Consider the following 13,822-nt stretch of genomic DNA (forward strand, 5'->3'; position numbering starts at 1 on the left):
GGGTTCGCTCGTGGTGCGATAATCGATACCTCCAATAACAGGGTGCGTTTCTGGGTTACCAGGAAAAACTGCATCACGCATCGGTACCACAATAAGCCCAACAAGTTTAAAAATAACTTGTAAACACAACCATTTGCGCCTACAAGTAAGTTGTAGGCTGTAGCACCCTCGTAAAATGACATTATACAAAATATTAATACGTAATAAATAGCTCGTTCTCATGAAACCTTGCACCTTGCTTTGTAATTTTCTTTCGTGCAAATTACCAATTGCTGGAGTCAACTCCGGCCACCGTTTTGTGCGGCGCCTTGTTATGTGATCTCTTCTTCCAACAACCGTCAAACGATACTGGGGCCCTAGCCAAAACCAACGAAGGGCTCCTCGGTAATTGGACCATTTGCTTCCATGGCGCGCCCGGCCTAGCCTGCAACACAGTTTTTACCCTTTCTTTCCTTATAAATGATGGGTTCGTTGAAATGCGGTTGTTTATTCGTCGATCGTACGCCGCCCCGTCAACAGCTCTTCAAACAAACGAATACGAACCAAAAAAAAAAAAAATCAACGGTAGTCGAGCTGATCGGAAGAAGTCGCGTTACAAAGTGCGTGTTCAAAAAAGAGGGTTTAAAGCCGATGTAAACACCTGCAAGTTACTACAATGCTGCAATTCCAAGTGTTTGGTTCGGTTGGGCTGAAACGGCCCATTGGGTTCGCCCCGGGAAGTGATGGGTGGTGTTTAGTGATTGTGTTGATTCTGGGACTTGGGACGCTAGTGACTCGTGGTGACCCCATTCCGGAACCGGATCCAGCGAGGATCCTGGGAAAGTACTACTTTTCAGTGGAACCTGGACAGAAGGAGTATACGCTGTCGAAGAAACCCGTTGATCTGAGCCAGATCCTCGGCGACGATGACCTGGATCCGGACAGTTCGGCGAGTTACAGAGACCTTGTAGGAGGTCATAACCATAACCATCATAACCATAACAACCATCATCACTCTTCGTCGTCTTCATCCCACGGGTCGGGAACATCGCCGGGGTTCATGACCTCGTACACGACCTCAACGCGGCATGGCCACAGCCTGAAGAGTCCCAGCCTCAGCTACGATTCCGGAAGTAGCGACGAGGACAGTGACGAACGTGGTGGCAACCACAACTACGGACACAGCAGTTCGGCATACTACAGTAGCAGCAGCAGCAGCAACAGCGGAAGCAAACGCAAGCCGATTATCCCGATTCTGCAGTCGTACAGTATCATCCACGCGACCAAGGATCACCATGCGCCGCCTTCAAGCAGTGTCAAGTACGTTGGATCCAGCAGTGGCAACAGCTATACCGGAAATAGTGGCCCAAGTGGTCCCAGCAACAGTGACGAGGAAGACTACTACGAAAGCATCCCGTACACGCCCCCGAAGGTGGTCCACACCAAGGCTCGGGCAGTCCCGATTGCGCAGCACATCGAAGTGGAGAGGCCCGAGCCGATTCCGTACGTGAAGAAGATCCACGTACCCGTGCCGACGGAGGTCAAGATCCAGATTCCGCATCCGGTGCTGGTGCCGGTGCCGCAGCCCTACCCGGTTCACGTTCCCGTGTCGCAACCCGTGGCGGTGAGTTTCGTTCAATAGTTTCACAAGTCGACATTTTTTAAGGTGATGTCTAGGCTTGATTTTTCACGCTCAAAACTGCAATTTTCACGGGGACTTTAATTCCAAAACTCAAAACGTGGAAGTGAAAAAATGTTAAAATAACCTTGAAAAAGTTACAGAAAGTACTGTTTATACTACAATTTATGATATTTTTCATTTAGCAGTCAATTTGCCACCAACCTTGTTTCAAAATTTATTTGTTCTTTTTAGTTATGAACGTATGATCTTAACATGAAATTATCATCCGAATAGAACTAAAGCGAACATTTAGAGTAAAATATGGGAAACACACTTTTCAAAAGCCATGCAAAACAAGTTCTCTAGCTTCATAAGTTCAAAAAACAAAATGTAAAAATAAAACCTATGACAACATCTTTAAAATTGAACAACAAATCAAATCTTAAAATTTCTTATTTACACTTAGACAAATTTCACGGGACTATGCCCTTTCTCAGCCTATTTCTATTATCGGCCTATCAGCACTTTGATCATGAATTACAGCTTTTATACAGTGTTTTTGACTGTTCAAAAGTAATAAATAGCTCAAATAAAAGTGAGCAAGCAACTCTCCATTGTTGATGCATCTGGAAATGTTGATTTGATAGCGGAAAACGGCAAAAGTGATGAGAATTGGTCGAATGGCTTATAGTGATTAAAATGGGTATATTTCCCCTATGACAACATCTTTAAAATTGAACAACAAATCAAATCTTAAAGTTTCTTATTTACACAAAGACAAATTTCACGGGGCTCAGGAAAAATCTTAATTATTCTTAAGAGCGAGTTTTTCACCGATGTGAAACAGGTCGTATCGAGGTGCTCCGATTTGGATGAAACTTTCAGGGTTTGTTTGTCTATACATGAGATGAACTCATGCCAAATATGAGCCCTCTACGACAAAGGAAAGTGGGGTAAAACGGGCATTGAATTTTGAGGTCCAAAAAACATGAAAAATCTTAAAATTGCTCGCATTTCCGTAAAACTTCATCAATTCCAACTCTCTTAGATGCATTCGAATGGTCTTTTGAAGCCCTTCAAAATGTGCTATAGACATCCAGGATTGGTTTGACTTTTTCTCATAGCTTTTGCAAATTACTGTTAAAAATGGATTTTATTAAAACCTTAATAACTTTTCCCAACAGCCTCCAACACCCATACTCCTGTAGGTCAAAAGTTAGGGAATTTCATGGACTATAAGCCTACGTTATTAATTTTTTGGCCAATCGCAGTTCTTCTCATAGTTTGACGATTTTTCTAGAACAAACATTTTACAACGTTAGTTTTTGGGTGTTGGAGGCTGTTGGGAAAAGTTATTAAGGTTTTAAAAAAATCCATTTTTAACAGTAATTTGCAAAAGCTATGAGAAAAAATCAAACCAATCCTGGATGTCTATAGCACATTTTGAAGGGCTTCAAAAGACCATTCGAATGCATCTAAGAGAGTTGGAATTGATGAAGTTTTACGGAAATGCGAGCAGTTTTAAGATTTTTCATGTTTTTTGGACCTCAAACTTCAATGCCCGTTTTACCCCACTTCCCTTTGTCGTAGAGGGCTCATATTTGGCATGAGTTCATCTCATGTATAGACAAACAAACCCTGAAAGTTTCATCCAAATCGGAGCACCTCGATACGACCTCTAGAACAAACCGAGCAGAATCTACAAATACTGCCTCTTAAAAGGCCAGATTTTTACACAAAAAAATACATCTTGAATCAACCAATTTTAAGTCAATTTATTTCTTTTGTAATTTGACCATCAAAATAAATTGGTAGTCGAGAAATTTTTACAGGGTATGAAACCATGATTTAATTTAGTAAGTTTTTTTTAAATGATAAAATACAATTTTGCTACAAATTGGGATCTCTAAATGCTTTTTTGTATCTACAATTTATCTACTTTTCTTATTTACTTTATCATGTTATTCAGGGTAAATCTTATTACAATGTTGTGTAAATGTATGTTTTCCATACTTCAATTTTTAAAACTAAGCTTTTCAACTTATATAATTTATATAAAAAAGCTTTTTGAATGCAATATTTGTTGAGATGTGTTAATGTAAGTAACGATTTAAAAAAATCCACGGGATTTTTACGGAAATTTCCAAATTTCACGAATTTTACGTTTCTGATCGCGAATTTCACGATAAAAGATCTCCGATGTTATTTAAAATGTTTTTTTTTTATAAAAAATTACGAAAGGTGTATCGTTTTTTGACCAATAGTCAACCCCACTGACGGTATAAACAGTATGGAATCGTCTTATTTGAAGGTGATATTTATATGTGAGGATACTGACAATAAGGGAGTGCGCATGGTTACTCCAGATTTTTCAATGCTTCATACCATTTTTACCCGAATTTTACTATTTTATTTATTGGCTGGAAATTCACTGAAATTAAATTATGTCCATTGGAGTCTGTTCAGGAAGCCCAAATCCATAATAAATTTACGAAACTGAAGCATTTACTGACATCAACTTCAAAAATGTCGAGTTGTCTTATATGCCATCCTTCTGTAGTATAACATTTGTTATTTTAATATAGATTTGTAAAAAGAAATGAGATTTCCTGATGTTTTTGATGCCACCGGCTAAGATACGAATAATGCAATGGTTGAGCAGAAAATAACTATTTTTAAAAATACATACACAGAAAAAAATTATGGTAATATTCATCAGGAAAAGTTAAATGTTAAATTTTACCACAGAAAATGATGAATTTTCATCAGTTTTTGATGAATATTCATCAGGTTCAAATTTTTACACATTTTTTATGTAATATTACTCAAAAAAAGAGGTAATATTCAACCTACCAAATTTTCAACATTCCAAAATTCAACTTTTTTTTTCTGTGTATTTAACATTATATTTCCACAATACAAAATTTTAAGTTATCTATTTTTGAACGTTGCATGTTTTGGATTTTTTAATGAATAAATATAACCTTTGAAGCGTTTTTTCAAAATTAAAAAATAATTTCAAAAATAAAATGCAGGCATTATTTTTTAAATTAATTTATGTTCATTTCACATTTTCACTAAAATTTGGATTTTTTTTTTCAAACAAAATTTTCACTTTAACTTAAGGTCAAACAGTCAAACAGTACTTGAAAGTGCTTTCAAGTGTTCTAAAAATTGCTATCCGTAATACAATTACCCTAGTTAACGGTAAAATTCATTTGATTTACATTGATGCAATTCTCTACATATCCAAAAATTGTTTTTTAATTGATTTGAGTGTCCAAATTTCACTCATCATTTGTTTCTCAATACAAATTTGAGTCAATGTCCTGTCTATACGAAAGAGCTATTGAAATATTCGAAATTATGTTTCTCGAGTATTGAATTTCATTTCAATTTTGGTGTTTCGGTAAACAAATTAAACTCGCTTGGAACCCCCTTATTTCGTTATGTATTTTAACATAAAAAAACATTCATAAACATATTATAATAAAGAAACGATTTTGAAAAACTTTCCCACATTGCTTTTTTTGGTATGCAGGGGAAAAATTACAGTTTCAAATTAACCTTTGATTTATAACGGATGAGCTGTTTTTGGGTTTGTTTAGAATTTTTGAAGTTGTGTGTGTGTGTGTGTGTGTGTGTGTGTGTGTGTGTGTGTGTGTGTGTGTGTGGCCCAATCCAATACCCGCTAACCGGTAGCGAAATTATGGGAAAGTATAATTTGTATCAGACTGTGTACATACCGAATGCTGATACAGCTTATCTCAGTCCCGGGTATTAGGTGGTGATAGCCCTCGCGCTGCTTCCAACGACCCATTTCAGAATGACAGAGCTCCTTGCGGTCCAATTCCGAGGTCGCTGGGCATTGTTCGGCCCCGCCTAAACATAGAAGCAAGCATCTGAAGGAAACTCGATCTATATTTAGACTTCCAATCCCCTCAGGCAAATCAGGGATCAGCGCGTATTTAATAATATGAGAAGAAGAGATAACATGTTTCAACACTACGGATCAATTCACTGCTAGAGTGTAAACCTTCTGATGGCCGACTGCTTAGCGTCCCAGACCACCACCAATCCAAAGGTGTGAGTTCGAATCCCACCTGATTCATTTAAGTTTTTATTATTATTATATTCAAATTCCTGATTCCAAATTTCAAAGGTACCGACCGGGATTTGATCCCTGAACCTTCTGCTTGGGAGGCAGAAGCCGTAACCATTAAGCCACGGAGCCGGTTTGTTTAGAATTTTTAGAATTTTTGAAGTTGTGCCATTAAAAATAGCAAAAATACACTTATTTTTCTCAAAAGTCTAAACTTACTATTTGAAAAGTACCCATCCATTAAAAAGATATTTTGAAAAAATAAAAAATCTCTAGTTTTCTTTTACATTTTCAATTCGATCATTTCATTGGGAAATATGGCCTTGGATTGGATGATTGGAAATTTGCTTTACCCATTGACAAATTTTGGTGTACAACATTGGTATTCTCATTACTTATTTAAAACTAATCTGATTTTTTCTCAAAAGGCTAAAAAACGTTTGAAGTCACTTTGAAATGTTCTCAAAATTCCTAAAATATTAGTTTTGAAGTGAAAAAAAATCACGAATATTTATTTCTGACATTGAAAAATAAGGGCATTAGTTTTCAAAATATCGTCGAATTGAGTGACAATCAAAATATTTTTTCATAATATCTTTACTAGGTATATCTTTACTAGGCCAGATTTCCGCATCTTTAAGTGAGATCTAGAATAAACAGTGAAAAGTAAAGTTGTTTTGGTACCTTAAGACGAGTTGTTAAAATAAAAAGGTGCAACTTATGGCTTGGTTGAAAATTGGGGTAGTTCAAGACTCAGATGATTTTGAAATTCTAGATAGGGGAATATTTTTGGGATTTTGTTTGCTCTTCAGGACAATTGTTAGGCATGACAAACCAATCAACTTTTCCGAAGATATAACATTTTATTTTGCGTAGTAATTAAGCACCTAATTTTAAAGCAAACCGATTTTTGAATTACTTTAAGAGCTCTTAAAACCAAACATTCTAATTTAAAAAAACTTCCATTTTTAAAATATCTCACGTAAAAAAATACACCAAAATATCACCTTTCAAATGTGACCTGAGGCGTTAAAATCCAAACTTATTCCCTCTCTTCCCCAAAAGGTACCCGTAATTCGCGAGATTACCATCCCGATCGAAAAGATCGTCCCGTACCCGGTGGAGAAGCGCGTGCCCATCCCGATCGAGAAGCCCGTCCCGTATCCGGTCGAGAAGCACATCCCGGTGCACATCCCGCAGCCCTACCCGGTCAAGGTACCGGTCGTCAAGACCATCTACCATAAGTATAAAGCCCCGCGGACTGTCGGCGTCGGCAGCGTGACCATCCCGGAGTAGATGGATTTTAATTAAATTAATGTTCTTTGTAAGGTAATTAATGAGCGGGGGGAAATTTACAACTTTTGCTGTAAATTGAACCGAGTTTGAACAGTTGTTGAAGTTTGTTTACACTTTTCTGCCCGGGGAGCTATCCGAAAAAAAAAGAAATGCAATGATAAAAACAAGAGAACAAACATGCAAAAATGCAAATTTGCATTAAAACAGTTGCAGTGAAACAAAAAAAAAGCATCGAAATGATAGGAAACCACCGCACCTTTAGGGCAGAGCGGTAAATTCAGAGTAGCAAAAGTCCAAACGCCGGCGCCAAAGGGAACAAAGCTTGTTAACTTGCATGTAAATGTTTTTTTTTTGCACCACTTGGCAAACCAAGCCTACTACTGCTGCTTCTCGTTGAATGAGTTGCCGCCAAGCCCCGCAAGTTGTTAATTTATTGCTTTCCAATTATTATTTTTTTCTGCACCAGACGTGGGTTTTGTTGGGTGGGCCGGGGAAGAGAACTGAGCGCCCACAGGTGGACACGTGATATGTTTGCTTTGGCTCATATTTTTATGCGCGTTGCGCGGCTTCCTTCCTCGTGCCGCAGACAAGTCAGAAAAAATTTATGGACAGAGGCGAACGCAAAAAAAAATCGTGGATTTTTTTGCTCCCCATTCAGTTCAAAGCATTTGACTGATATTTATTTGTGTTTTGTGCTGGAAAAATTTACATCGATACGAAACCATAACAATAGCAGTTAGTTGGCCGGGCAATGTCTATGCTACTGGGTTTATTTAAACATTTGTGTTAGTATTACGAAAGCTTACCGACTATTGTACATGTTGTTGCTAGGTTTGTATGCTCTGTGTGACCTATCTATTTTTTTAAAAACTATTATCAATAAACCGATATCTGTTGAAAAAAAAAACATGCTTTTTATTTCTGTACTAAGAACAAGTTGATATGCACATCGAACATGTCATGGTATAGAAATCATAATTTTTATCTATCATTACATTTTCTAGAACAATTAGATTGGTTAAATCAATTAACTGCGCAGCGTTGGCATGTTTCTATTGAAATAAAAGAGTTGTTACCATGGAACGATGAAATTTTTTGCTGGAAACGAATGCATTACAATAATTATGCTCTAGCATTGAATGGAACGTTTTTTTTTTCAAACGAGAAATTCTACGAAATTTCGGCCATTGATTAATCTCTTTATTTTTTATATGCTTTAAACCTTGTAGGGACCTCACCTTTGACCAAAGAAGCCATTTGCATAACTGGTTCGTCCATACAAGTTTGAATAAAAAATTGGCAGCTGTCCCGTTGAGCCGGCCTTGCCAAAAAGTTTATTTTCGGAAGCTATTGACTTTTTAGCAAAAAATCCTTAAAATATGGTGTTTTCGGGAAAGTTTTTTCAAATTAAATGAAAATCTTACTTCCGAAAAATGGTAAGAACAGGATAACAATTGCGCCCTCCACTGGTAGAAAACAGAAACAGATGCTTTTCTCCATATATTTTGACGGTTTTTCCCATAAAAACCTCAAGGGCTTAGAGGGAGGGGTTCTCGTGATCAAAATGAGCTCAAATTTGGCATTTAGCCTAGTGCTTTCTATCTATTAAAATCATTATTTCATGAAAATTTTCACAATAATACGTATTTTTCCTGTATTTCTAAAATGCATTTTTTTTTCTCTAAAGAAACCAAAAATATATTGTTATTGCAATATGGTTATTAAATGATCAAGTTTTTTCATACATTTTGGATGTAATAACAACATTTTTAGAAAATACTCAAAATTTTCACAAAACTACGTATTTTCGAATAAAATACTCAAAATTTCCGTTTTTACAATATGGGTATCGAACGATCGAGATTTTTCATACATTTCGAATATAATAACAATATTTTTTGAAAATACTCAAAATTTTCACAAAACTACGTATTTCCGAAAAAAAAATACTCAAAATTTCCGTTTTTACAGTGTTGGTATCAAACGATCGGGATTTGTCATACATTTCGAATGTAATAACAATATCTTTTGAAAATACTCCAAATTTTCACAAAACTACGTATTTCCGAAAAAAATACTCAAAATTTCCGTTTTTACAATGTTGGTATCAAACGATCGGGATTTTTTCATACATTTCGAATGTAGTAACAACATTTTTTGAAAATACTCAAAATTTTCACAAAACTACGTATTTTCTAAAAAAATTACTCAAAATTTCCGTTTTTACGATGTGGGTGTCGAACGATCGGGATTTTTTCATATATTTTGAATGTAATAACAATATTTTTTGAAAATACTCAAAATTTTCACAAAACTACGTATTTTCGAAAAATTACTAAAAATTTCCGTTTTTACATTGTGGGTATCAAACGATCGGGATTTTTTCATACAATTCAATTCAATTCGGTTTTATTGGTGAATAATCAAGATACAATGAGTTATTTTGAAGTGCATAACAGAGTTTTGGAGTTCCTTACAGCTGTGTGTTGCATCATAATCCATTAAGGAACAATTATTTCTTTAACTAAGGCACTAGCAAGAGTTAGAAAAAACTATAAAAAAAACTTACAGAAAGGATTTTTTCATACGTTTCGAAAGTTATTAAAAAAATGAAAATACTCAAAATTTTCGCAAAACTACGTATTTTTGAAAAAAATTATATGATTATTTGATACCCATATTGTAAAAACTGAAATTTTGAAAAGTTTTACAAAAATACGTAGATTTGTGAAAATTTTGAGTATTTTCAAAAAAATATTGTTATTACATTCGAAATGTATGAAAAAATCCCGATCGTTTGATACCCACATTGTAAAAACGGTAATTTTGAGTATTTTATTCGAAAATACGTAGCTTTGTGAAAAATTTGAGTATTTTCTAAAAATTTTGTTATTACATTCGAAATGTATGAAAAAATCCCGATCGTTTAGTACCCATATTGTAAAAAATGAAATTTTGAGTATTTTATTCGAAAATACGTAGTTTTGTGAAAATTTTGAGTATTTTCTAAAAATGTTGTAATTACATTCGAAATGTTTGAAAAAATCTCGATCGTTTGATACCCATATTGTGAAAATTGAAATTTTGAGTATTTTGTTCGAAAAAAAGTAGTTTTGTGAAAAAAATTTAAGAAAATAATTTCCAAAAAATTTTTTTTCGCTAAAACCAGGTAAGGCTACGTTACCTCTGACAAGTTATTGTGGAAGTTACGATTAAACAATCTTACAATTCGAAACGGGATTTTAGAAGATTCAAATATAAAAAAAATATGAAAAGTCAAATTAGAAACTATAGTTTCAACATTTGGATGAAAAAAGTGTTTCAAAAATATATTACGGACGATTTTTTTTGGCTAGAAAATAAGTTTTTGCGGAGTTTCATAAAAAATTCCAATATTTTAAAAACGAGTCCAAACATGATCAATATGATAATTATAAAGTAAAACGACATTTTAGGATGCTTTCAGTTGATAAGACTTCGATTAAAAAAAAAACGGATTTTTGTATTTGAAAAATATTTACCATGGCTTAAATAAACAAAATGTTGTAATATACTGTAATCCGAGGTGACATTGATAGGTTGAAGATTTATTTGCAAAATATAAAACACGAATTAGGTTTTTTTTTTAATTTGTTTTAAGGCCATTGCAGATATTTTTTGAAAAATTGGTGGTATTTCGATATTTTGAAAACTTATAACTAAATTTTTATACATTTTTAAATCCCCCCCCCCCTTGTCTGTGACCAGAGTCCAGGGACATAAACTTCAAAAAAATATTTGAAAGCAGAAGAAAGTTTTTTTACTAAGTCCAAAATTCATTCAATTGTGCATTTTTGAAATGAAATATTAAATGTAACCTTACTTATGATAAATTTGACGTGATGATTTCAAATTGCTGACCTTTAGGTTATAAATGATGAGAAAAACATGGTGTCACTCCGATTATTTTAAATAAAAAATCAGTGAAACTGTTTCGTAGAGCACTGTTGTTTTTTTATTGTAAAAACGTACATTTATATGGCGTGGTCTACCGTATTACATGTTTAAAAAATAAAAAATCCTGAGACAAGTTTTAAAATATTGAAAATATTTGAAAATTAAGTTGAAGTTCTATCAATGTCACCCCGATTTACTGTGCTATATGTTTAAAAAGAGACTTTTTGATATGAAAAATTCAATTACTTTATTTTGACTAAATTTTTAAAACAGCTTCAAAAATTCCTGATAAAAATTTACAAAAAACTCATTACACTCATAGATGCATAGTCCAAGAAGACAAATAGTTTTGCTCCAACTTAATAAATTTTAAATAAAAGGAGCATTTTTCATATCTGCTCGCTGCCACCTGTAAACGAATGAATGCACGAAAGTGGTCCATTTTCCTGCACTCCTTCATTTCTGGGTACATTTTTCAAGACAGTAAAAAAAAAAATGAATTCCTAGCAAAAATAAACATCACGATGAGCCACTTCCACACGCCGACCACGTTCGCTCTAACATCATTAAGGTACCTATAAATTCCGTCCTTTATCATCACTCTCTAGCCGGATCGTAGACACACTTACACACACACACAAACACTCACGCCCGACACTATCATCATCATCTATCTTTTAGGTTTTCCGCCATCTTCTAGTTTTTTTTCTTGTCTGTAAAACTTCCCTTTTCGGGAAAATTTCTTCTTCTCGCCCGGAAGTTCACCAAAGAGAAGCCAGCGCATCCGGTGGCCAAAGATGCGAGCATTCATATATGTTGTGGAATGAATTTTAAGATGTCACTCTGTCTCAACCGAACCGTCATCCTGCATTCAGTGGCGTTTCGCAAACTTTATTTTTTTGACATCACGTTTTCTGTGTGACAGTTAGTAAGGAAGGTTAGTGAGTGTTCTATTTATTTCCCCTGTAATCATCAATTATCTCACTTTACGATGACATCCAAGACGAGAAAACATATTTAAAAATAAATTGATTAAAAATAAAAATAAATTGGTATCAATTTATAGAACGAAAAATCAAAACATGCTACGCGAAAGGACTGACAAATTTATTGACAGCTGGAGCGATAATAATATCGAGAATATCGACAGCCAGAGAGTCGACTGTATTTAAAAGTACTGACAATATTTTTGTCTAAACTTGATAAAACAAGATTCCCAAGAAAGTTAAAGGGGCAAAACCCAGCTTCCAAAACAGCAACGACGCCACCTAAATTCCCCGTTCAGAGACTTGGCATCACAGTCGGGAAAATACGACGACGAAAAACTAGTGTAATAAAATAGTCGAAAAATTAAGATTCAGAAGACTACCCCCAAAAAGACGATGATATAATTTAACCCCCCCCTTCGAGCCTCAGAATCCCACCCCCAAAAGTCACCGCCCGGAGCCGACTTTGGGCCCTGGCACGAAGAGGCACCCTTGGGGCGGACCAACGTTGTGCGAAATCTCATCCGCATGTTTATATTTGTCGTTGTGTCGTTCGTCTCCGGCCGCTGCTGGAATGCTGGAGGGACCTTAAAGACACGATTGTGATGATGGCGGGCCTCGGACGGTGGACGCCCAAATCCCTTGATCTCTAAATGGCCACCGCCGACCAAGAGTCGCACGATGCCAGGAAAAGGAAGGCTTCGGTGAAGTTTAAAGAGTGAGATGGTCGCTGGAAAGTTTTGATTTTAAATTAAAAATTGAAGTTTTTAAATTTTCTTAACAACGCAGCTTTGAGGGCACGTCGTCGAGTTGTGAGTTTGAATATTTAAGCACTCCTTTTTAATGGCATCGAGCCTCGTGAGGCACCGTCGATTTGACAGAGAATTTTCTGCAAAAAGGCTAAATAGTTCCTACGAGTGAGGAATGCTGAAGATTTTAACGAATTGTCGGAATTGTTTGACTTAACTGCGGTCAACATGGCTGTCAAGTGGATTGCTCCGACTTAAGAGGAGGATGTTGATAACAGCCTCAGTAGCCTTCACAGTTCATCCCTTAATCGCACTCTTCTCAGTGTTCAATAACAAGTCCACGCGATGAAGACCAAATCGGCGCTTCTGACGTCCATCATCTGCGTCGTCTTTTTCAAATCCGGCCTCGGTCAAGATGTCGAGTCCGCGGAGAACTTCCGGACGGTGACCAAGGATTACTGCGAGTGGCGGTACAGCTGCTGTGAACCGGCCGAGCCGCTGTCCCGCTGCAGGGAGCTGTGCTTTCGGTCCTGGAACTGCGTTGAACCGACGGAACAGCCCGAGCCGGCGGAACAGTTGTCCTCGTTCAGACTGTTTTCATCGCGGGGAGGATTCTACGACCGAACCAGAATGAGACCGGCGCGTGTTGTTTGTCCCGAGGGGTACAAACCGGACCACCGGAATCGCTGCCGAAAGGTGTTTGATTTTGAGTGAACTGGACGTGTTTTAGTAGAGTTGATAAGCGGTTTTGATTGAAGGTTTACGCTATCAGTGTGCGTTAATTTTAAGATAATGTTGATAGTAAATGGACATAGACGTAGGAGGAGAGAGTATTTTATTAAAAGAAAGAAAGACAAACTTGAGTTTAAGTGTTTAAAACACTATAACAAACGACAAGTTTAGACTTTGTCTGCCATGATTTGCAAAATTAACCAGATTCATCGTACAGATCTCAGCAAATCTATGAAGCATGTCGGGAACAAATGAACGTCTCTATACTCATAGTCGTGGACAAATTGGTTTATTCAAATTAAGCTAGACAAGCTATTGACTTCCCACCTTAAATTGTATAGCTTCATCACAATTGTTGCTCGATCCGCACAAAAAAAAGACTATAACTAAATACCGCACACCACTGCGCTACACCCAGGCT

The 13,822-nt window shown here is 36.1% G+C and overlaps 1 protein-coding gene across 1 annotated transcript; it reads left to right on the forward strand.

The window, feature by feature from the left end:
- The first annotated feature begins 558 nt into the window (after positions 1-558).
- LOC6036769 (E3 ubiquitin-protein ligase arkadia-B) lies at positions 559-7,111 on the forward strand. Its single transcript, XM_001846716.2, has 2 exons — positions 559-1,603; positions 6,768-7,111. Exons 1-2 carry the CDS (start codon positions 656-658, stop codon positions 6,996-6,998), a joined length of 1,179 nt encoding a protein of 392 aa, XP_001846768.2. The 5' UTR covers positions 559-655; the 3' UTR covers positions 6,999-7,111.
- Positions 7,112-13,822: the final 6,711 nt, after the last annotated feature.

The sequence above is a fragment of the Culex quinquefasciatus genome, chromosome 1 (genome assembly GCF_015732765.1).
Source record: "Culex quinquefasciatus strain JHB chromosome 1, VPISU_Cqui_1.0_pri_paternal, whole genome shotgun sequence".
Lineage (NCBI taxonomy): Eukaryota > Metazoa > Arthropoda > Insecta > Diptera > Culicidae > Culex > Culex quinquefasciatus.

Bases quoted from the DNA above. Each gene is read 5' to 3' on its own strand.
- LOC6036769 (XM_001846716.2), top strand. From the start codon at position 656: ATGCTGCAATTCCAAGTGTTTGGTTCGGTTGGGCTGAAACGGCCCATT. The intron at 1,604-6,767 runs GTGAGTTTCGTT...CTTCCCCAAAAG, and splicing joins CCGTGTCGCAACCCGTGGCG to GTACCCGTAATTCGCGAGAT.